This window comes from Ahaetulla prasina, chromosome 6, assembly GCF_028640845.1.
Source record: "Ahaetulla prasina isolate Xishuangbanna chromosome 6, ASM2864084v1, whole genome shotgun sequence".
Classification (NCBI taxonomy): Eukaryota; Metazoa; Chordata; class Lepidosauria; order Squamata; family Colubridae; genus Ahaetulla; species Ahaetulla prasina.
In genome coordinates, this window is record NC_080544.1 from 36,937,813 (window position 1) to 36,962,952 (window position 25,140).

Below are 25,140 nucleotides of genomic sequence, written 5' to 3' on the forward strand. Positions count from 1 at the left end.
CTGAAAATAGGATGGAGCCCATCAAGTGACTCATTTGATTGTATGCTACCACTGGGTGGTGGTGGGGTATTGCTTTTTATTCTTTTATATTCTTTTTTTATTGTTTGTAAGATTCCCAAAGTCACTGAGAGTGAGTGAGCAGCCTTATATAAGTCTTTTAAATAAATAAATAAATAAATAAATAAATAAATAAATAAATAAATAAATTTTCTAAATAAATAAATAAACAAACAAACAAACAAATAGGAACCAGTAGCATAGCATAATCACAAAAATACAAATTGTGTCAATGATATATGTTATATGATGTTATTGCAATTTCATTCCCTGTCGGGTACCCATGCACTGCAGCAACCCATGACATGTAATTTAGAGGAATGTTAGTAATCTTATCTCCCTACAAATTTCACTTGAATTTGAAGAGAAATAAAATAAAATGATTATGAACCAAGGTGTGCTCAGTTCACTAAAACCTACAAAAAAGTAAAATTTGGTTTCTCTCTTAAGGAAGCAAATTATTAAACAAGCTAATGAAACAAATCATGTTAAGACAGGAAGCCAAAGTATCAGAGGTGGTATTCAGCAGGTTCTGACCAGTTCCGGAGAACCGATAGCAGAAATTTTGAGTAGTTTAGAGAACTGGTAAATACCACCTCTGACTGGCCCCGCCCTCTTCCATTCTCTGCCTCCAAAGTCCCAGCTGATTGGGAGGAAATGGGGATTTTGCAGTAACCTTCACCTGGAGTGGGGAGGGAATGAAGATTTTACAGTATCCTTGTCATGCCACGCCCATCAAGCCATGCCCACAGAACCGGTAGTAAAAAAATTTGAATCCCACCACTGCAAAGGAGGAATAAAACATATTTTGACATTCCACCACTTGTATGTTCTTAGCTATGTATTTCACTAGCAAATCTTAATTGCATCTAAAGACAAACAATGCCTGTCTCCCCTGTACTTGTCCAATGTAATTTCAATTATCTCTTCCAGAAATAGAATATATAAACTTGTATTTTCTGACAGATGAACAAGTCCTAGTTTTCCTCTAGGCAAAGTGTCATAGTATGGAATTATTAGCTTTCTTTGAGCATAATGCCCAACTAGAAGCAAAATGGCATGGAATGAAATGGATGCCAGCTAATCATAAAGTCTGCTATTGCAAATCTGTATTTTACACCTGTTAATAGGTGTTTGATGTTACATTATTATTTTAGGCCATCTTTCATAATATTTTTCATTTGTTCTCAGTGAAAAAATGTACTGTAGATTCTTTGAAATTAAATTCACAGACACAGATTTTTGAATTATGAAGTGCAAATTATATAGCTACGGTATAAAATACTTTTTTCTTGATGTTTTAGTCAGGAAAAAAAATAATGTATCAACATCCATTAAAAACAATTAAGAAACTAATCCTTAAAAAGTTTAAGGTTGTCTGATACAACTGTTGTCCTTTCAGGACATCTGGTAGGCTCTACAGATTTTGGAGGTATTGTTTGAAGGTATGGAAGTATCTTGAAATATACATTCAGGAATAAATCTTAATAGCGTTGAGATTGCTATTAAGATAAGGATTGATGTACCATGTTTTGGTAATATTTGTCACTTGACAATCACCATTTACTTTTCCCTCAATTATGTCCAAAGTTCCTTCAGTTACTAGGTTATAACTAGCTAACAAAAACTACTTTCTAAATGTGTTCATTTGTTGATACATAGGATGTATTTATTCATTTTGTTTCCTTAATACATTATTTTTAAATTGTTTCAAGATGTCCTCACAAAATGATGTCCTTGATTGACATATATATAGTCATAAAAAAAAACATGTTACATTATTTTATACAGGACAATAATGATTATTCAGTAACATGTCGTAAATATCAGGGGGAGAGAGAATATTCTAAAAAAGCAAATCAAACAATGAAACTATTGCTAGCATCCATATCATCATTATCACATACCGTATATACTCGAATATAAGCTGATCCGAGTATAAGCCGAGGTCCCCAATTTTACCCCAAAAAACTGGGGTAAACTGGGGACTCGAGTATAAGCCGAGGGAGGGAAATGAGGCAGCTACCGGTCAGGGAAAGCCTCCCCCCCTCAGCCGAGAAGGCTGGCGGCTCCCCCGCCCCGCCCTCTCACTGCACCGGCAGGGCTTCCCCGCGCTAATGCAAAAGCCCGCCAAGTTTGCACCATCCGGTATAATGTGAAAAAAAGAAGAAAAAAAAAACTCGAGTATAAGCCGTATATACTCGAGTATAAGCCGAGGGGACGTTTTTCAGCACAAAAAACATGCTGAAAAACTCGGCTTATACTCGAGTATATACGGTAATTCCCCCAACGCTGTCAAACTATTTACTAAATCTGTGCTACTATTAATCTTCTCATCGTTCCCATCACCCATCTCCTTCCACTTATGACTGTAACTTTGTTGCTTATATCCTTACAATTTATACTGTAACTGATTGTTTCCTGATTGCTTAATTGTAATCTATGACTATCATTAAATGTTGTATCATTAAGTTTTAAATTTGTACCCTATGACTATCATTAAGTGTTGTAAGTGTTGTACCTTGATGAAGATATCTTTTCTTTTATGTACACTGAGAGCATATGCCTCAAGACAAATTCCTTGTGTGTCCAAACACACTTGGCCAATAAAAAGTTCTATTATATTCTATTCTATCACCACCAACAACAACTGCATTTATATTATACCTTTTCTTTAAGAGCTCAAGGAGGCTTATAAGAGAATCTCCCTGTGGAAGAGCAGGCATCTGGACTGTTTTTTTCATCCCCTAATTAAAGTTTCTTCCAAGTGTCAATACAGCAGAATTGTTTATAAAGGCTGCAACCTTGAAACAGCTGAGGAGACAAAACAGACAAACAAAATAAGTCCTAGAAAAACATCTAAACTTTTTCTTTTGTTTTTTTCTTCACAAATACTGAAAGGTCTGGAAAAAAATAAGAATAGGTATATTGAATCCAGGCATAATGCTGGGAAAGTGCCAGGATTTTATTTGCTGCACATTAATAAAGAAAAAACAATTGAAAACACACACACACACACACACACACACACACACACAGAGAGAGAGAGAGATTTAAAGGTAGACTAAAATCTGCAAGAGTAAAACTGTTGAATATTAGTAAAAGTAGTATAATAGTATGCTACTAATAGACTTAGTATAACATAGCATAGAAATAATATACAGTATAGTATAATAATAGAACATAGTATAGAGCCGTGATAGCGAACCTATGGCATGTGTGCCCGAAGTGGCATATGGAGCCATGTCACCTGGCACATGCGGCGTCGCCCGTTCCTCTTCCGGGTTTTTGGCGCGCATGTGTGCGTGACAATCAGCTGGCCTTTTTGCATGTGGCACTGCTGGAAACTAGAAGAGCTGATCTTCCGTTTTCCTGCATGAGCATGCATGCGGGCCAGCTGATCATTGTGTGCTCATGCGTGCCAGAAACCTGGAGTAGCTGCCTGAAACCGGAAGTTCAGTAGCTGAAACCAGAAGTTCTTTTCGAGGGGGTGCATGTGCCCCAGTTCCTTTCTCCACCCCCTGCTGGGTTGCCAAGCTGTCAAGATTGGGGACTGATATTGTATAGTATTATGTAGAATGTATAATAATATAATAGACATAGAACCTGCACGTTTATGTTTATATGATTCAGTTTTGTATCTTGGATATGTGTTAGAGAGAGATATGGGTCTGGTGCTTTGAAGAATCTTTTGAGCTTGAAGCAATCAAATTGGATATAGTTGAAAAAGTATCTGTGATGCTCTCCTGACTTTTTCACTACAACAACAACCTTCATAATAGATTGGTAAATCCATGGTAAATTGGAGTAAGAGAAAATGACTGACCCAAAGATAATTTACAGAATTATTGTCAAACAGGAATGATCACACAACAGGCTTTCCAAGTCCCCCTTGAGTCAAGACTGACTCCTAGTTACTTCATGAACATGATTATGAAGCTCATTTTTTGGGGGGTAGGATCTAGGGAATGTACACAGTCCTTCAGATAACAAGGAAAAAATCATCTTGAGTCTTGAAGAGAACATCAGCACCTTAAATTGTGCTTTAAAATTAATTACTGTAATGTCCCAAAGGTGCTTTTTTTCAAGAGGCAACTGCACTTTCTGGTTTTGTTTGAAGACGTTTTGCTTCTCATCCAAGAAGTTTCTTCAGCTCTGAAAATGTTGAAGAAGCTTCTTGGATGAGAAGTGAAATGTCTTCAAAGAAAAACCAGAAAGTCCAGTTGCCTTTTGAAAAAAGCACCTTTGGGACATTACAGTAATTAATTTTAAAGCACAATTTAAGGTGCTGATATTCTCTTCAAGACTCAAGATGATTTTTTCCTTGTTATCTGAAGGACTGTGTACATTCCCTAGATCCTACCCCCAAAAAGATGAGCTTCATAATCGTGTTCATGAAGTAACTAGGAGTCAATCTTGACTCAAGGGGGACTTGGACCTGGATGACTGAGAATATCCATAGACAAATTACTGTAATATGTTCTAAATATCAATGAATACTCATAAAATAATGCTAGCTACTGATTCTGCCGTTGAAAAAGAATAAGGTCAACAGAATATAGTACATGTTAAACAAGAACCAATAACATGGCCAAACTCCTTGATAGAACAGTGTTTCTCAACTGTGACAACTTCCAAGAGTGTGGACTTAAAATCCCAGTAATTCTGATCATTAACCATGCTCTTGTGGAATTATGAGATTTGAAGTCCACACAGTTGGAAATCGTTATAGTTGAGAAACAGAGGATGACCTCCAAATAAGCATACCCTATGCTAAGCAAAGAGATATCAAAACATCTGCTGCCACCAGCTGTCATCTTGATTTTTCAACCATAGATTTGATAGCCTACCTATTACCTCTAATATCTATGACTACATCAAAGTGACCTCTTTAAAATAAGTTCAGAAAAAGTCCTGAAATAAACACCAAGTAAAGTTAATATAAAAACTTGATTGTTGGAAAGATAATAGAAATAAAAATTGGAAATATACCTAAGGCTATTGAGAATTAGATATTGAATGTATATAATGTATATAATGTATATATCGTATGGAATGTTGATCCGAAGCATATAAAAATGACACAGTCTGTTGATTATGTACTACAGTTATGTAAAGGAAAACATGTAATAAAAATTAATTTAAAAAAAATAAAAACTTGATTACAATCTATTGTAAGTCAATAATTAGCAAAACAAATCAACCATAATCTTTGTAACCAGAATGTGAGGAGGATAAAAAATGGGGGAAAGGAAACATTTTCTTTCACCAAACTATTATGCAGATGCCATGTTTTTAATATCTAAATTCAGTAGTGTAAGGCTTCCTTGCCATTTCCATGTGTGAATAAAGGGATTATAAAATATATAATGGAAATGTAGATAGGTTCTTTTAAATGCTGTGTTATTATAATTGAAGACTTTTCAAAAACCTTCCAGTTTCTTTTTTAATATAAAGAAATTTCTAAGCCTAGATTATGTATCCATAATCTAATATTTTTAAATTATATTTTAGATGATACAGTATTATGGGATTGAATTGTTAAGGGAACACTGGAAGCAGTCATGGCCTGCTTTAAATTGACAACATTGTTATCATTGTGCCTCAACCAAGAACTGTAGTTTCTTTAAACCAGGATTTACTAGAACAAGGCAGAATCTTAAACTGCAGACTATATTGGATGACAAGCATTATGAAATGGCAAACAAAACAAAGCAACACTTTTTAGGATGGCATCTGCCCTTTTCAAGAGATTCTTTAGTATCATTCTAATACATAGAAGGAGCAAGTACTAAAAATTTCAGTTAAGGATTGAAGGAAATTCACCTGGTGTCTTAAAACTTGCCGATCCAAACGTTCCTAATCGCCAAAAAGCAGTTAACAAACAAATCCCAGAAGTTATTAGAAAAGGAAGCATGACAGCCCAGTGTCCTTTTGAAGGTGCTGGCTATGGTTTGAGCAAGATGGCTATTCTCTCGTCTCCCAGAGGTCTAAACCTGCCTTTAGTCATTGACATCCCTACATAATCCTAGATACCTGAAAATCTGTAGCACATAACATAGTCTTTGCCCACAAAGACATCTGAGATATATGAAGCTCCTCAGAGTAGCAGGGCAACCAATACGTGATTAAAAATCTTACTTTAGAATAGATAAAAGAAATGTATAAATACAGGTGCCAAATAAGTTGGGGCCATGTTTGATCATGAGAGGAGTCCACCAACTCCTGGAAATCAGTGTCCTTCATATTTTCTTCCATATCTGCTATAACCATATTCAGCAATATACAGTTCTTCTCCTCTAAATGGACATTACTAGTTAATTATATTTTCTTTGAAGTTTAAGTTCTATTTATTCATTTCCATGCTCTGGCCAACTTACATTGATTTTTATATATATATATATATATATATTTCTTAAACATGATATATATGCCTATTGAATCATCTTGATTTTCTTCAACCTACATAAGAAATGCCATGATAGCACATTTGATTGCATCATTATATTTCCCCCTTTATTCAATCAAGGGATATTTGTCTGATTTTTGAGTGACAGATGATGTTGACGTGCAATACTGTATTTTTAGGTGCATTAAGATTATTTAACTTAACTTCGTCAAGGAAAACTTGAGGGACCTGAATAAGCACAAGGCATATGATTTGTGTAGGTCTTTTTTTTTCATAATATTCATAATATAGTGGTAATTCAATACCTTCCTTCTTTTGGAACACAGCAGCCATTGATTAATTATAATTACCAATGATTGGTTACAGATGCAATAAAACAAATATTCTTATATAAGCTCCACTGAATAAAATTTTAAAATTTTGTAAATAATAGACCTCTTTCATAGACATAAATTTCTAGGTTTTATAGACTCATGTACATGGATGGTGCATCCGTTTCTTCTGATGGATCCTATTTAAAAATATCCCTTGGCATAAAAGAATTTCTCCCCAGTGGAAGAGTGCAATTTTTGAAATATATTCTTAACTAAAAGCCATAGGAGCACAGTGACTCACGTGGTTAGGATGCGGGGTTGACAAGCAGCAAGCTCACATTCGAGAATGCTGCCATGGGACAGGGTGAGCTCCCATCCTTCCCTCCAGCTCCAGCTAGGGACATGAAAGGAGCCTCCACAAGTTTCCCCACAAAAGAGGAGTTATACATTGAGAACACTCCCACCCCCTCAGTATCTACCTATGTTAAGTCAAACTCTTTAGTCATGGGAGCTGCATCAAGTAACTTGCTGCTCATCAGCTTCCCAGTTTCAGGCCAGAAATCTATTAGGGTCTGCTTTCTTCCTTCAGAAGACTCCATTAGCAGTTGCACCCATAAGAGAGGAGAAAAGATACTTTGAGTAACCAAGGAGGAGCCTAGGCCTTTTTCTTGGGAACAGCAGGGAAGAAATAGTCCTGGACCCTCCTCTCCCTTTCTCTTTCCTATTCTCAATTGCTGCGGATTGGGGAGCTCATATGTGAACTCTCTCTCCCTGGTTGGATCCCTCTGAGAAGCTTTTCAGAGGCTTAGTGTGTTGTATTTATACACAACTTATTTTATTTAATAGTCTTTAGCTACTAATTACCAGAGAACTAAGAGTTACTTTTAATCACTTAAGACATTCCACAAGCTAACATTAACAGAGAAGCAATGCATGATTTATTTGGTGAGTGTGATTTGTTTCAGTCAGCCTTTAGGACCGTGATGGTGAACCGGTGGCATGCAGAGCCTTCTCTGCTGGCACACGCACTGTCGCCCCAGGTCAGATCTCTATGGCATTTCTTTTGTGAGCTTCTGTTTCCCTGCAAACAAAGAAACAGAAGCTCATGAAAGAAAAAAATCTGACCTCTTGCTGCACTGCCGGTGTTGGGATGCCCTGCCTACTGCCGGCTAGCTGGTCTTTGGGTCTCTACTGTGCATGTCCGCACATGCATGCTTGCATGCCTGCACATGTGCACGTTCTCACCTTTCAGTTTGGGCATGCGCGCGCGCAGTTTGGGCACTTGATGGCTAAAAGGTTCGCCATCAGTGCTTTAGAATGTTACTGTTAAGTTGCAAAACTATGGAATCCATCAATCTTGAAATTGATTGAAACAATGTTTTTAAAATGTTCTTTCTTTCCAATATAGATTCTACATTTTCTTTGCTTTGAGTGTTCATAGATTGCTAAACTATTGAACAAAAGTATTGGTTAAGTCATATTTATAATAGCTCCCTAACCTAAACTTCATTATAAATAAAGCATAATACATAATACAAATTACAATGTAACATATGCGATAAAAAGGCCCGTAGTCGTGCAGTCTACTTTTCTGTCAAATAAAGTATTTACATTGAATATTTTCTTTTATTCAATTGGGATACCACCTAATTCCCACCAACTCTATTTTGCAACAAATTTATAATCAATACAAATAAATTTAACAAGTAATTTGAATGTTATGTTAATTGTTAAAAGTTCACTGGAGAAGGGCTGGCGAATAAATTCAAATAAGTAAAATAATTTAATCATGCCAACACTCTGTAATTAAATAATCTGGACAGGCAATGTTAATAATACAGTGAGATAAATCACCTCCTGTGTAGGAGGTGATTTGTTTTTGTTAGTTGTGAAGTCGTGTCCGACCCATCGCGACCCCATGGACAACGTTCCTCCAGGCCTTCCTGTCCTCTATCATCCTCTGGAGTCTGAACATCGACATCTTAGATAAATCCAGTGATTTATCTCACTGTATTATTAACATTTTAATAGGGAATGTCCAGAAGTAATTATACTGTATTAGGATATACATATTTTTCAAATAAAAGACGAAATATGTTATATTATTGCAGCTGTATGAAAAAAGAAAATTATGGTCAAAGCTCATTGTTCTATTTTATATCTCTACAGAATATAGTTATTCAACAGGAGGTGGGGAAATGAAAAGTTGTTACCTAAGGAGAAGTAATAAGTTGGTCAACTTCCTGAAACCATATATTGTCTATATATTAATTATCTGAGGATGTATAACATGCACAAATAACACAGAGAAATCTAGTCACTGTGGTTAGAATGTACCCAGCACTTCAAACTTAGTATTTTTCTGCTGGGATTATTCAGCTGTTCAGCTGTGAGTCATCAGGAAATAAATCATCACATACAGAATATGTAATCTATTTACCTCACTGATATAAACCAACATTTTATCTTAAATATCGTATTTCTCCGAAAATACGACCTATTCAAAAAGTAAGGCCTAGTCTGATTTTTGGGGGGAGTAGGCCTAATATAAGCCCTACCCCCAAATTAAGCCCTATTGAAGTGGGTGGGCTTGGTCAGCACAGGACGTAGCCCTTCCATTCCCCAGTCACCTCAGGACTGCTCGGCCCCTTAATCAGGGCCCAGATCAGCTGAGCCTCTTCGGCCGCTGTCTCCAGTAAGTGTGGCAGCTTTTGCAGCCAATTGCAGCTGCAACAGAAGCCAGAGGCCAAGCAATGCACCCCACATGCCTCCCACCCTCCTTACCTAACGGTGACAGTCACAGCAGGCAATTCCGTCCATGGAACAGTTGCCTTGTGGGTGCCGCTCAGGCCTCCACCTCCAGCAAGCATGGCCAGGCAGGAAAAGGAGTACAGTACACTGCCCCGGCTCCTCTCAGCCTCAACTTTGCTCCTGAAAGCCTGCAGGCCACTTCTCTGGTTGAGCTCCATCAGAGCTTGCTTCTAGGAGATACCCTTGGAGAGCCAAAGAGGGGCTGAAGGCAAGGGGCAAGGGGCAAGGCAAAGTTGATCTTTTCCGTCTCTCCCAAAAGCACTCCTTGGGTGCAGCCACTTCTGAAGCAGCCCCATGCGCCCCACACACCTCGCGCCTCATGTTGGCCTTCCAAAGGGTACTATAGCAGGGTTTATCCACAATTCTTTTAACGTTATTTTATCACGACCCATGTGGCCCGGTACGGTATTAAAAGTTAATATTACTGAAATTTTTCCATAGCGGAAGAAAGGACGATGTGCAGGAAAATCTGCCCCCCCCACCTACAGATCTTTGTTTCAAAGAGGAGCCCTGCACATCCAAAAACGCTCCCTCCATGGCTTCGGAGCCTCCAGTCTTGCAATCCTGTGCAGGGAAGTCAGAGGTTTGTTCCGAAGCTGCGGCAGCAGAGCATTGCACAAGGAGACCTCTGCAGCTATGGTAACATTTCTGAAGGTTAACTTTTAACATCATACTGGGCCATGTGGGTCAGGATGAAATAATGGTAAAAAAAATGTGGATAGCTGCTGCTACAGTACCCTTTGGAAGGCCGGCGTGCAGTGTGTGGGGTGCATCACTTGGCTTCCTGCTGCTTTTGTGGCTGCAATCAATGGCAAAAACGGCCGTGCTTGCTGGAGGCAGTGGCCAGAGCGGCACCCATGAGGCAACTGTTCCATGGATGGAATTGCCTGCTGTGATCATCACCATTAGGTTAAGAGGGTGTGAGGCATGTGGGGGTGTGTTTCTTGGCCTCCAACTCCACGCTTGCTGGATACGGTGGCCTGAATGACACCCACGAATCAGCTGTTTCGTGAATGGTGGGATGGCCTGCTGTGACCCTTCGGGAAGCTGGCACAAGGGGCCACTCGCCCCTTCCCCCCGCCTCATACCAGTTCATGGGGGGGAAATAAGACTCCATCCCCTGAAAAAAAATCCTAGCTGGCTTTTCGGGGGTCAAAGGAAAATAAGACCCGATTTTCTTTTCGGGAAACATGGTAGCTTTCAGGCTGTTGGTATTTGTCATACTTATGACCCAGTACAGTAATGCTTGTTATTAAGCTTAACAATGACAAAAGTTGAGCCAATGGTGGAACATCTTGAATGAAGTTGAAACAATAGTCACGCTATATTATATACTCTTAAGCAATAGCAAAATGTCTGTGATATACATCCACAATATTTAAAACCTTAAAAATAAAATGGTTTTCCTCAGGAGGCTTTCTGATCCTGTCCAGTACAGGTTACAACAGTTCATATAGTGATCATTCAAAGTTACAACGACACAGAAAAAGTGACTTTATGAGCATTTTTCACACGTATGTCTATTGTAACATCTCCATGGTCACGTGATTTACATTAGGATGTTTGACAATTGACTTACATTTATGACAGTTGCAGTATCCTGGAGTCATGTGATCCCATTTTCTGGCCTTCTGACAAGTAAAGCCAATGGGGAAACCAGATTCACTTAATAACCATATTACTAATTTAACAACTGCAGTGATTCACTTAACAAATGTGGCCAGGAAAGTTGTAAAATGGGCAAAACTTACTTAATAAATTTCTCACTTAACAATTGGGGTTCAATTGTGGTCATAAATTGAGGACTACCTTTATGATGTTTTTATTGTTGGGTTCCTTCAACAGACTTTGTTCAATGTTTTGTTATTTTAATTATAGACAACTTAGAGTCATTTCTGAGAGGGCAACACTCTAAATAGACCAAAGAAATGTACAAACTGTTGCTTTGTTACTTTCTGGTTTTCTGCTTAATGACAAACATTTTCATCCAACTCTCAATATATCTGAAGACATTAAAGCCTTCCCATTATATCTAGAATTTCTGATTATCCTATTCATCATCCCTACCACTAATTGTAATTTCCCTTGCTGAAGTTACCTATTGACTAAAATTCATGCTTCCCTTGAAGAAATATATTGCTCTTCTGCTTCCCATTTGGTCAATCAAGAAATAGAACAAAAAATGAAACCTGTAAAGAATTAAATACATTTCTAAAACATCGTGCATATAGCTCCTTAAAGCATAAAATACAATTTTCTTGAGTAATTCATATCAAGTTTTTAAGCTCCTCTATCATTTACTGGTGCTGGTGAATTCTTTCAAGTGTGTGTTTCCATAACTTCTGCTAAAACTCAGTTGACATTCTGAGTGAATGAACATGATTGTTTTGTATAAACAAAGCTGTTTAGAATGTCTGCTATCCATAAAACAAACACAGGAAACTCTTAATAGCCTCTCCCCATTCAATGTAACAATTGAATTAGATTATTTGATAAAATATAGAAGTATAGAAAATCTTGGGCTGAAATAAAGGCATTGCTGCTAATTCATTTGCTATACAAAGTCATGTTTATTCTTTTGGGCTTCTTCTTGAGATTTTTTTTTCTTCCAGATGATAGATATCAAGTGTCAAAGGTCTGTTCAAAGATCACGCCAATACAGGTGATGGATCTCCAGCAACAGCATGCATTGCTGTACTTACTGATCACTCTCACACAATATACTGGATTAATTTCAACATTAACAATAGTTTTAGTAACAGAACTGTCAAATATTGAACCACAAGAGTGTAAGTTTGGAGTTAGCTGTATGATCACTGTGCAAGTGCATTTTTTCAATCATTGTGGAAGCTGTGGATACCTGTGATTTCAATCCACCAAGAACTATCAGAAGGACAACTTGAGTTGCCTACCTCGATCTTTTCTTTTATTTACATTGAGAGCATATGCACCAAGACAAATTCCTTGTATGTCCAATCACACTTGACCAATAAAAAAAATTCTATTCTATTCTGTTCTGTTCTGTTCTGTTCTGTTCTATTCTATTCTATTCTATTCTAGTTAGCTGAAGTATCCAGCTGATAGCGTTTCTTCTTGGTGAGTTGCCAACAATGTCCAAGCAATTGGCCATGTGTCTATAATAATTTGCCATGGCCAACTCACCATATCCAACTTGCCACAGGACAACTCACTGCAGGACAAGAACTATACTAATATCAAAGAAATGGTGGAATAGAATCATTAAAGAAAGGGGGCAAAAGGAGGGACAGAATGAAATGTGAATGACAAAAATTAAAATATTTTTTATTTATTTTAAATAATTAAATTGAATTATTAAATTGTCCAGCAGCGAGATGTTCTGCAGCGAATTGGCCATGCTGAGTTGGCTGTGGCAAGTTGGCTCTGACGTGTTGGCCGCAGTGAGTTGACTGCAGCAAGTTGTCCCATTCAAGCTGGCCAGTGTCCTCACTGTCTTTTTTCTACTTGTGGGTAGAGAATACTTCAGAAAAGCCCATTGAATAGAATAGAATAGAATAGAATAGAATAGAATAGAATAGAATAGAATAGAATAGAATAGAATAGAATAGAATTTTATTGGCCAAGTGTGATTGGACACACAAGGAATTTGTCTTGGTGCATATGCTCTCAGTATACATAAAAGAAAAGAAAAGATACGTTCATCAAGGTACAACATTTACAACACAATTGATGGTCAATATATCAATATAAATCATAAGGATTGCCAGCAACAAGTTATAGTCATACAGTCATAAGTGGAAAGAGATTGGTGATGGGAACTATGAGACGATTAATAGTAGTGCAGATTCAGTAAATAGTCTGACAGTGTTGATGGAATTATTTGTTTAGCAGAGTGATGGCCTTCGGGGAAAAACTGTTCTTGTGTCTAGTTGTTCTGGTGTGCAGTGCTCTATAGCGTCATTTTGAGGGTAGGAGTTGAAACAGTTTATGTCCAAAATGCGAGGGATCTGCAAATATTTTTAAATGATAATACTATTTAGCTTTTGGAGAGGATTAGAAACATCTCTCTTAAATAAACAGACCAAGAATGTTCTCTGTCTCCTGGGTTACTGCATAGCAGGCTACCTAAAAGCAGGGTAATTTGTTTCAAGTGATATTATTGATTTAACATTTTTTTACCACGAACACTTACATGGATGAATTTATGTACAATACATTACATGCTTTTTTTCCCTCTAAAAACATCTAAGCATACAATGCTTACAGCAGTCAGAATCAACATAAATTACACTTGATATTTCTTTCCAAACTTACAGTTATTCACAAAAAGATCAATATATTTTTCTCTGCAGTAAATTACAGCCATGTAAACAGTCAATTCAGCAGCAATTAAACCACTTGCTTATTTATTCTTTAACAGGGGTGTCCCTAATTGAACTACAACACAAATGAAATAGAGAAGAAGCTGCCTCATGCCAAATTGAACAGTTCATTTGAGCAGAAATTCCCTGTTCATAGACAGCAATATCACAGTATAGTCCAGGAGTCAAAATATAATAACTATCATGCATAGGCTACCAAATCCAGGCAAACATTAAATGACAGCACAGCAAGAGAGTTTTCTCTATCTATATTTGTTGTCATAAATTCAAAGAGAAGAGAATGGCTAAAGTATTTTAGCAAGATGCTTATTCTAATTCTTATTAACCTCTGTCTTTGGATGAAGCAAAATCAGTACAACTTGTGTCCACAAACTGAAAATGATAAAGGCTGAGCTACAGGATATCGGTATATCTTAAGAGTTCTACTTCATTATTTATATATAACTCTTTACTACTGAAAAGTTGGTAATATAAACATTGTTTTCTGCATCTTCTGCTGCCTGGTGGTGGCTAAAGCTATCTACAGAGTCAGAGAAGAAGCTCTCTAGATTTCAAGAAGTGTACCTGAAAGCATTTATTATGATAGACGAAGAGCTGCCAAATCAACCTCTAAATCTTTTACTAATCATTCCCAGCTGACATGCTTGTATACTACCATCTGTTATTTGACCATCCACTTGCTGCTGAGGACATCTTTAAGGTCTCCATTCTGAAAATGTGTTTTCTCACTTAAACTGCTTACGTCCTGCCTATAGGCAACATGTAGTGCCTTGGTGAAAATGGGGGAAGCAACCTGAAATGATGTCTTTTGTTTCACAAACTTCTGGTTGAAAAAAGTTCTCCCAGTTCCTATTCCATTTGGTCTGTACTCCTGCTTCTCAATTTTCTTTTAGCTGTGAAGAAGACTGAAATCCCAGCTTCTCCGGCTATCTTTTCTTCTGTAAATGGATTGGTGGACCAGTTGACTGGTCAACCTAGAAATTAATTAATTTGCTTGCATCTGATTTAATGTACACTAAATCTAACTGAAGGGTTGACATAAGTGAAGAGGCAGCTTGGTCTAATAGTTAATGCACCAGGCTAGAAAACATTTCGCTTGCCAGTGGCTGTTACTTTCAGGGGGTCTAAGACAACTCGCCATGGCCAGCTTGGCACCACCAAGTTGCCTCTGTCAACTCACAGCCCCCAAGTCATCGCAGAACAACTCAGCATGGCCAAGTCGCCACAGGGACAACTTGATGTGGGCGGCCGGAGGGAGAGCTGGGTGGGAGAGCAAGCAGGCAGAGTGCAGAATGGCAGCAGTGGCTGGGACCTTCCCATTTTCACTCCACTTGCTGTCGCTGCTGACACTGAACTGAGTTCCCCACCGTTCGGAATTCAGATCTTTCATGGGTGGCGCCAGTGTTTGGGCTGGTGGTGTGTGTGAAAATGGGATATGGCTAGCCTCTGCCACCAGCAATAAGCAGCAATAAGGGATTCAGGAGAGGCAGCAGAATTTTTCTTTTATTCTTACAGAGGATTTCTTCTCATTCTTGGGGGAATTTTATTTCTAATGAGGGGTTACCTTCTTAAACTTTAGAAAAGGGTGGTTGTTTCTGCAACACTGCACACATACATTTCTGTTTGCATTCTCTTTGAATGATGGAATTAAACACTGGCAGTAGAGTTGGCCAATATCCCATTTATCTCTGACAAAGTTTTCATTTGGTACTGTTCATCTGTGAAATATTTTCCTTCACTAAAACATGCTTGGGTAAGTATACCGAGAAGAGATCAGCTATATTAAAGCTTTCCATATCAAAGGATAACCATTCATAAGCAGTTGATTCTACTGATAGAGAAGAAACTGATGTTTGGGACAATTACAAGGAACTATAGCCCCAAGCCATAGTTGCTGGTAGCAGTGCCTTTCACCTCTAATAATTTTATCATAAAGGATGGAAGGCAAGGATGCATGTCAATGCAGATTACCATCTGCATGATTCTCTCACCCTGTTGTGGTCCACCAACAGCCTGCGGAGCTGGCAACGAAGTCAGACAGCAATGAGGTTGAGGAAGAGTATGGGCCAGTCCTGGAGGCTGGGGAAGGGCCAGATAAGGGCTCTGCGTCGGAGGCTGAGGTGGGGCCAGGGCCATCGGGGAGGGAGGTGCGGACTCCAGAGCCTCCAGAGACTGATAGTAGTGAGACAGAGGAACAGAAGGAGCCTGTTCCTAATGCACGCATGAGAAGAGCTGCCAGAAGGCAAGAGCAGCTCAAGCAAAGAGGACAACTCGGGAGTAGGGCCAAGAGATGATTGGCCCCTCCCATAAAAGACCAGCAACGGTATTTGGGCTTTGCCAGAAAACAACGTTGATAGCTTGGTCTTCTTGCATCTATTTTGTATCAGTGTCTTCTGAACTTTTGCCAAGAAAGGACTTTGGCAGTTTGCCTAATTGGACCAAGGTTGGTGATAGGACTGAGGAATTTGTGTTGGGAGGAATTTGCTTTAATTTAGTTGAACTACACTGAGAATGAAGTAATTCTCAGCTGTTCGAATAAAATTTGTTTGTTTTTACACTGACTAAGTTTCCTACTACCTACTGGGGCTGGGTTCACAACACATCCCATACGAAGTTATCATCGCCAACTGTGTTAACAAACAGCTCTTGAAAGCTGAATATACTGTATTTACTGTATAGGATCCTTGTTGATCAACTATGCTTCAAGATTTATTTTTTGTTGTAAAAGAAACCTGCATACTGCTGCAGCATTAAAAAAAAGACATATCAAGCAATGGCTCTATGATTGACTGATACAACAAAATTTAAGATTAAAGTCTCTCTTTTCTTTTTTTCCTCTCTCTATTACTATAGTTATCCAAATGGATAATCTTTGATGTAGGATTTCACTATCCTACTGTTCATTTCCCAACTAACGAATTTGGCTTTTTTCCTGGTTCTCTAACTACTGTGCCAAAATAATAATAATGAGGGCAGGCATACCATTTCAGTGATAACTGAGTAGCATTACTATAAGTCACTAGTGGATTAACCATGAACATATCAATTTATCATTCTCATTTTTAATGGAATTAATTCTTATGTAAAAAGCCCTTGCATAAAAGGAATCTGCTTCTGTTATAAAGCAATATTTGAGACAACGTATTACTCTCATTCTTCAAAAAAGTTTCAGATATCAAGCAACCTAAAAGCGAAATCTCTTCTTAATTATGGCCATATGCCAATGGTCAAGGTGGCCATATTGTCATTCTCTGGAGAGTAGAACATTAGACTTATTTTATTTTTTGTAATATTTGTTGGGTTATAAATATGCATGTAAAACACAAGCCTCATTTAATACAAAAATTAAGATTGTCTGTTTTATGGACCTAATAAGAGGGCTATCCTGATCCTGGCATAAATTTATTTTATTTATTTATTTATTTAATCGTATTTATATACCGCCCTATCTCCCAAGAGAAACTGCACTACACAATAGGAATACTCCAGTGCAACAGTGCCTCTGTCCATGAAGGAGAGCTCAAGAGTCTTTGAGCCAATAATCTGCTTCAATTTTAGACCAAGTAAGTTTATGCAAAAGATTGTAAGAGATACTTTAGTAGAAGACTACACCATCCAGTAATGCTAACATTGGACTATATACTGTCCATCTGCAATGAGTAAGGTTCTTGTAAACCATTCTCTTTCCCTTAGCAAAATTCCAGCCTGAAATAACGATATAAAAATGGTTTAACAATTCTAAAACAAATCTTTATTTGTTTCTCATTCTCTCAGACACAATATTGACACTGAATAGATTCCTTAGACTAGAGCAGTGGTGGGGAACGATGGCCCCTTTACGACTTGTGAACGTCAACTCCCAGAATTCCTGAACCAGCCATGGAATTCTGGGACGAAGTCCACAAGTCATAAAAGGGCCATCGTTCCCCCCACCCACCCGCCACCCCTGCCTGGACTAGATCAATACTTCCGAACTTCAAAAACAGGCTGGCTAGGGAATTATGGGATTTGAAGTTCACACAACTTAAAGTTGTTGAGGTTGAGAAATACTGGCTTAGAGCTTTCCTAAGTCATTTTCACAGGGCCCCCAGTGTGCCACGAATAGATCGGACTGCTACTAAAATTTATTTTTTTATTTTTATTTTATTTATTTTGTCACAACATCATATAAAAAGATTATATAGTATATAAACATATATATGAGTAAAAATTAGGAGGTATAAGTATATATATATATGGAGGTATAACTTCATATATATATATATATATGAAGAAGAAAAGAAAAACAATAGGACAGGAACGGTAGGCACGTTTGTGCGCTTATGCACGCCCCTTATGCTCCTTTTAGGAATGGGGTGAGGACAATAGTAGAAAGTTTTTGGGTTTTTTTCTTGGGAACAAGTTCAACTCCAAACCCACCCACCAAAAAAATTGCTTCTAATTTTTTTGTCTCAATTCAATTTACTCTCAGCTTTCCCGGGTATTTTAAGCAACAGCTTAAAGGGACAAGCAGAATTTTTGCAGTTACTGACGTCTCGGGGAAGGGGGGGGGGTCGGGGAAGCGTTCGCTTGGGAAGGAATTCTGACTTCTCAAGGATCCCGTAGGGAAGTGAGCGGACCGAATGCATCGCTTAGCAAGCGATGCGTTGCTAAGAGACCGAGGGACGCGGCGGCGCGCGGCGCTTGAAGTTGCTCCAGGCTTAGCGGAGAGCCGGTCCCGGAGCGCCTCGGAAGCGAAGGGGAGGGAGGTCTGCTTAGTACCGGCGCAGGAGCGAGTGGAGACGGTGCTGGATTGCTCGTCGAGGGCGGGCAGGCCTGAAGAAGACGCCGAGGGAGCGGCAGCAGAGCTGATGCGGCGCCGTTTGGGAGCAATCCCAGTAGGTAACGTCTGTATGTGCCTATGGGGGTAGCTGCACATGCACGCGCGGACACACACACACACACCCCTCTACCTGCTCCTCAAATAAGGTCCAAGTAACAAACCTGAATGCTTGATGGTATGAGTCATACGTTGTAAAAATTTGTTATAGATTTGCCACTGGATGGCGTATTTCGAATAGAATAGAATAGAATAGAATAGAATAGAATAGAATAGAATAGAATAGAATAGAATAGAATAGAATAATATTGGCCAAGTGTGATTGGACACACAAGGAATTTGTCTTGGTGCTCTCAGTGTACATAAAAGAAAAGATACCTTCATCAAGGTACAACACTTACAACACTTAATGATAGTCCATAGGGTACAAATAAGCAATCAGGAAACAATATCAGTATAAATCGTAAGGACACAAGCAACAAATATCCATATATTCTCATCCTGTTAACATGGTTAGCAGCCAACAATTGGCAGACCTAAACCAGATTTTACACAGCATTCAAAACAGATAATAAAAAGCTAAGGAGGAAACAAAAAGACCTTCTCACCAATAGTCAATACCCAGTAAGTAGAGATTAACATCAGGCAAACAGTTAAGCGGAAGATAATATCCTAAGTTTTTTTGTTTTGTTTACATTTATACCCCGCCCTTCTCCGAAGACTCAGGGCGGCTTACAATGTATAAGGCAATAGTCTCATTCTAGTTGTATATTTTTACAAAGTCAACTTATTGCCCCCCCAACAATCTGGGTCCTCATTTTACCTACCTTATAAAGGATGGAAGGCTGAGTCAACCTTGGGCCGGGCTCGAACCTGCAGTAATTGCAGGCTTTGTGTTAATAACAGGCCTTACCAGCCTGAGCTAAACCGGCCCCCTAATAATTAAGGAACAAATAAATAAATATCAAGGAACTTACTGTTCTTGCAGATGCTTCATTACCCAACTAAGTAACATCTTCAGTGCAAGTGAGTGTGTAACACTGACTGTATATAGGCAGGGAGAAAATGTCAACTCACTTGCACTGAGGATGTTATTTAATTGGGGTAATGAAACATCTGCAAGAAAAAAACTAAGCTCAGAGAGCACCAAAAACTCCACAGTTCAATTCTGAGCTATACACATAAATATTCTTTTGTATTGGAACTATATCAAAAATACAGCCAGCCATACAATTAATGCAACTATTGAATACCAAATAATCTTGCAAAATGGCTGAAAGTTTCCTGATAAAAGAACCTAAAATATTATTTTGCTTTTCATCCTGGATTCTTTTTTTCCCCAGCAGATTCTGAACAAAGTCTGAAAAAATACCTGAAAAGCCATGGAAATATTAATTAGGCAGCAGCTGTCAGATGCTGAGAAACAACAAAGTAAATGGTTTTTAAAAATTCTTAGTATTTATTGTGTAGACTGTTAGTTTTCTTCCAGACATTTTAAAAAATGATTGTTTTCCTATAATCAAAAGCATGTTTATAAAGAAGTAAGATTCAGGTACTTATTTGTTCTTAGCTGAGGTGGACTTTCATTATATAAGCTCAGTCCAAGTTAATAGTGTTTTGCACCATATAAATTTATGATATATGGGGAGGTGGAGGATAATATTTAACAAGTTAAGATGCTGATGGCTTGTCATAGACAAGTGAATATCTATTTACATAATGAATATACAAACTATTTTTTAGTTTTCTTGCATGCAAAGCGTTGTTTCCAACTGTCAACATTCTTGGTAAACTCATTTAATCCCATTTCTACCTGACAAAAAAGGTTAGGTTTGTTTCCAGTAATTATTTCCAGTCTATGCATTGGTCATACAAATTCTCTTTGAGATAGATCAATGTCTACAGCAGGTTTTTGATTAGGCAAGGCACTAATGAAGCATAATGCTATATGTCTCTGTTTGCATGACACAATTAAATCAGTTACTTGCCAATCACATTTTAGTTCAGTGTAGTTTTTAGGTCCAGCAGCTGATAGTTTTAGTTTATGCATCAATATGTGGTACAAATCTTGAAAATCAGTTGAATTGAGTAAATGGATTAAGGCTATGTAAAAGCTTCAAAGAGTGATTTTCTTTGATGATGCTTTGAGTAAGTATCCCTTCAAAGTTGCTTGGCAACAGCTAAAGAGCAAATGTTCTTGTTGTTACTGTGTTTTGTGTGGCGTTTGGGTATCCTCTGGCTTGCCTAGAAGGCTACTAGAAGAAATCTTTGAAATGAAGATTAATGAAGAAAAACTCATCACTGTTTTTTTAATAAAAACCATAATGTTGCTTCTGTGGCTCAAAGCATGACATCAAGGCGAAGCACAACTATCTCTCAGGCTTATTCCTCAAACTTCTAATTACCCTTACTCAAAATTATTTTCATTATCAATATAACTAAATGCTAAAAAAAATACTTTTCATCTAATTTAATTTTTTTAAAGATGTTGATGCTTTGAAAAGTACTTACAAGTTGATCAAATCAGCACATGATGGAAAATCTGCGCTTGATTCCTTGGAGAGTTTCTCTTTTGACTTATATGTCTTATGCGCAGAACAAGCATATCAGGTAACAGCGCATTCATTTTCCTGGGGATAGTATGCCATTTTTTAATGTTGTGTAGATCTTATTTAAAAAATGAAATACATTTACTTTTAGATGGGTCTTCCTGAAATAAGCCATGATTGTCTACAAATGTATTTTAAAGGAAAAGCTCCTGTTAACCAATTCTTGGGTAGAGCATATTTGTGCCAGAGCCAGTTATATACTCCTGTATCTACTGACAATTTGGTGAGTATAAAACTGCTCTTGATATTGTTAATCTAGAGCAGGGCTGTCAAACTCACATCATCACGGCAGTGTCACGTGATATATCGGGGCTTTTTTCCCCTTTGCTAAACATGTGACGCATCCGGCCTGCAGGCCACGAGTTTGACAGCCCTGATCTAGAGGCTCTTCTTTTGAAGAGGAAATTAAAGACAATGATAATTGTAATGCTGGCTGGAGAATTCTGGTAGTTGAAGTCCACGCATCTTAAAAGTGACTACTGTTGAGAAACACTGGTGTACTGATTATGATAAATACAATAGCTTGGTTCTTAAATTAAATCAAGGATATTCATAAAAGTATTTTATTTATGCTTTTTGTTCTGCAGCTTTTTATATCCCTGAGAAATCTCTCACATCATTTATATGATAACATCTGGAAGCAACAATGTTTATTTTGAGATCATTATGCCCATGGTTCTGCATTATTAGATTATTGAAAATTTGGACTATGCAAAGCATTTAAAAAGAAGCCTTTTTAAAGAGTGTTAGGGCTGACCTCAAGGCCATAAAGCAAAGTGTATGTGCATGGACAACACACACACACACACACGTCGGTGGACAGCCTTTGGAGGAGCCACAAAAGTCTGGAAGAACAAACTTACTTTAGTGCTTGGATTGTCATACTTTGCAAAGTATGTCTTACAAACACTTCACAAATCCCTACTCTGAATGGGATTGTGGTAGCTTAAGTGTATTAATAGCATTTATTATAAACACTTAGCATACTTCTGCTTTGTGTATTGTCAGGTTCTGCACATATATAAAACTGTATTTAGTATTTACACACATATAAAGTAATAGAAGAGACATCCAAAGATTGTATTCAGATGTAATGGACATTCTGCTGTAATCTATACGTGGCCCCCATTTAATTAATTAAATAGTTTACTTTATTACCTACCAACTCATACAATATATTATACTCGTATACATCATATTATAAACAGAAAAGGAATTATACATATATTTGAAGTAGGAGAAGTTGTGACTTTTGAATTAATAATAGTTTGGGGTTTGTTGGTACTAGAAGAGCGATATATCATACAGGTTTTATTTTATTTCAAAGTGAAATACTTTTCCTTTTAGGAACAATTTGAAAAATTCAATATAAACTTGCTGAAAACAATTGATTTTGCATTAAGTGATATAAGGTAAGATCTTTTCATTCCTTTCTTTTTAAAGAGCATCTCCCTCACTTAATTTGATAATGTGCTAAAAACAATTGTGCTTGGCTAACTAAAAAAGACTTCCTTCATAGCATGAAAAGTATTCTCCTTTTGTTGGCTTCTTGGTGGTCTCTGAGCATGGTTGTTTTGTTGCAGGTGTTTCATTACCTCCCTAAGTAGCATCATCAGTAAGAGAGAGAGGGGGTTTAATAGCTACTAGTCACTTAACTGTACTTTGCTTTAATGCGGTTATCTGTTTTGTATGCTAAGGCTTGGAGCAATAACCAGAATAGTTTAGAAGACCTAGGCAAGACTGAATGCTGGATTTTTAATCACATTCCCATGATATGTTACTGCTTATATTAGATAGCTAGGCTTTATTTATTAAAGTATGGCATCTACAGAAGCCATGCAATCACTGATATACAAATTAGTTTAAACAAAGCATCAGAAAATGTATGTATGTATGTATAGATAGATCAAAGTGTGCACTTTCCATCTAAGCCATCATATAGCAAATGAAGAGTTACACATATCTTTTTTGTGGAAAGAGTATAAAACACAACTGCCATCCAAAATATCTCAGAATAATCCTTGACCAGTCCCTTATATTTTGGCTTCAGGTTATCCATGAATAAAAAAACCCAATATAATAACCTGATGGTGGAAAGTTTTGATAGGAGAATATCCTAGACCCATTTCTTATCTATTTCCATTTGGGGCCAGCTAGTCTTAGGGAATAATGAATAATATCTTTTTTTATTCCAGATACTATTTTTTGATATATAATGCATCAGTTATTTATTGGAAAAATATAAGACCATTTTTAAAGCCCGGGTCCCGCAACTTTCTTATACCGAGTCTCTCTCAGATTGTGTCTGCATTGAATCATCCAGACGAGGAAGACAAAGATTGGACAGCAGAACTTATGATGTAAGATGAGTTCCTATTTGGGGAATGAATCATTCCATGTCAGTAAAATCAATATGACATTTTTTGTTGTTGTTGCACTAATGTTGGCTTTTCTTAGGTTATCAATATCTCCATAGGAAGAAAATAATAATAATAATAATAATAATAATAATAATAATAATAATAATAATAATAATAATAATAATAACAACAACAACAACAACAACAACAACAATAATAATAATAATAATAATTTAATTTCTATCCCGCCCTTCTCCCGAAGGACTGAGGGCGGTTTACAGCCAGATAAAAATAACAATCATAAATACAATACAATAAAATCAGAATAAAAAACTTATTCAATTTGGCTGATAATTCAAATATAAAATACATAGCAACATAAAAACCCCAAGAAGCTGTCCAAGAATTTCTAGTCAATGAGATGCTGGCTCAAATGTAGACTTAATATCCTATTGTTAACACAGGCCGGATGCATCATGCACTGGCCACACCCCCACCCGGTTTAGCAAAGGGGAAAAAAGTCCCGATACGTCACGTGACACTGCTGTGATGACGCAAGTTTGACACCCCTGCCTTAGTTGGTCAGATTCTTGTTGAGTACTTAAACTTGCAATAAATCTTTGTACTCATTTGAACTACCTGAATCTCCTGATTTCCCTGGCACTTGACAGAAAGAATATTGATGTTTTTATGATATTTTAAAATAACTTTTAATTGATTATGGAAGCTGATCTAATGTTTTTTTGGAAAACCTCATGAAACCTATTTATGCAAGTCATAGACTCACTAAATGGTTTAAAATTAACTTAATAGGAGACTTAAGGACCTACCCTTTTTGTTGTGATAATTTTTTCTAATAAGGGATGATTTTCAGTTCAGGGGAATACAAGCATAATTCTCTATATATACCCATGATGGCGAACCTATGGCATGCGTGCCAGAGGTGGCACACATCCCCCTCTCTGTGGGCACACAAGTTGTCGCCCCAGTTCAACTCTGCTGCACATGCGCGCAGCCTCCCATTGGCCAGCTGGTATTCGGGTCTCTGCCATGCATAGGTGGGGGGCAGGACGCATGCATGGGCCGCATGCACATGTGTGGGGAGTGTGCAGGGGGCATGCGTGCATGCACGGGCAGGGAGCACATGCAGGGGGCATGCATGGGGGCCGTACACACATTGCATTTTGGGGGTTTGGGCACACTTGCGCTTTGGGCACTCAGTCTAGAAAAGGTTAGCCATCACTGCTATATACGGTGCATCTGTTTTGAGGATCTTGGCATCTCAAATACATACTACTCCACTTCATCAAATTACCTCTAAAATTCTGGTAGTCCTTACTTAATGAACACAACTGGAACTGGCAACTCCATAGCTAAGCAAATGCAGTTGAGAATTCATA

At 37.7% G+C, this 25,140-nt stretch overlaps 1 protein-coding gene across 1 annotated transcript in view; it reads left to right on the plus strand.

Moving 5' to 3' along the window:
• Positions 1-20,153: 20,153 nt before the first annotated feature.
• CFAP46 (cilia and flagella associated protein 46) overlaps positions 20,154-25,140 on the plus strand; it is a 105,939-nt gene continuing 100,952 nt past the window's right edge. The window contains 5 exon segments of the mRNA XM_058188085.1: positions 20,154-20,202; positions 21,257-21,381; positions 21,472-21,603; positions 22,728-22,792; positions 23,576-23,740. Of these exon segments, the coding sequence (XP_058044068.1) occupies positions 20,154-20,202; positions 21,257-21,381; positions 21,472-21,603; positions 22,728-22,792; positions 23,576-23,740 (536 nt within the window).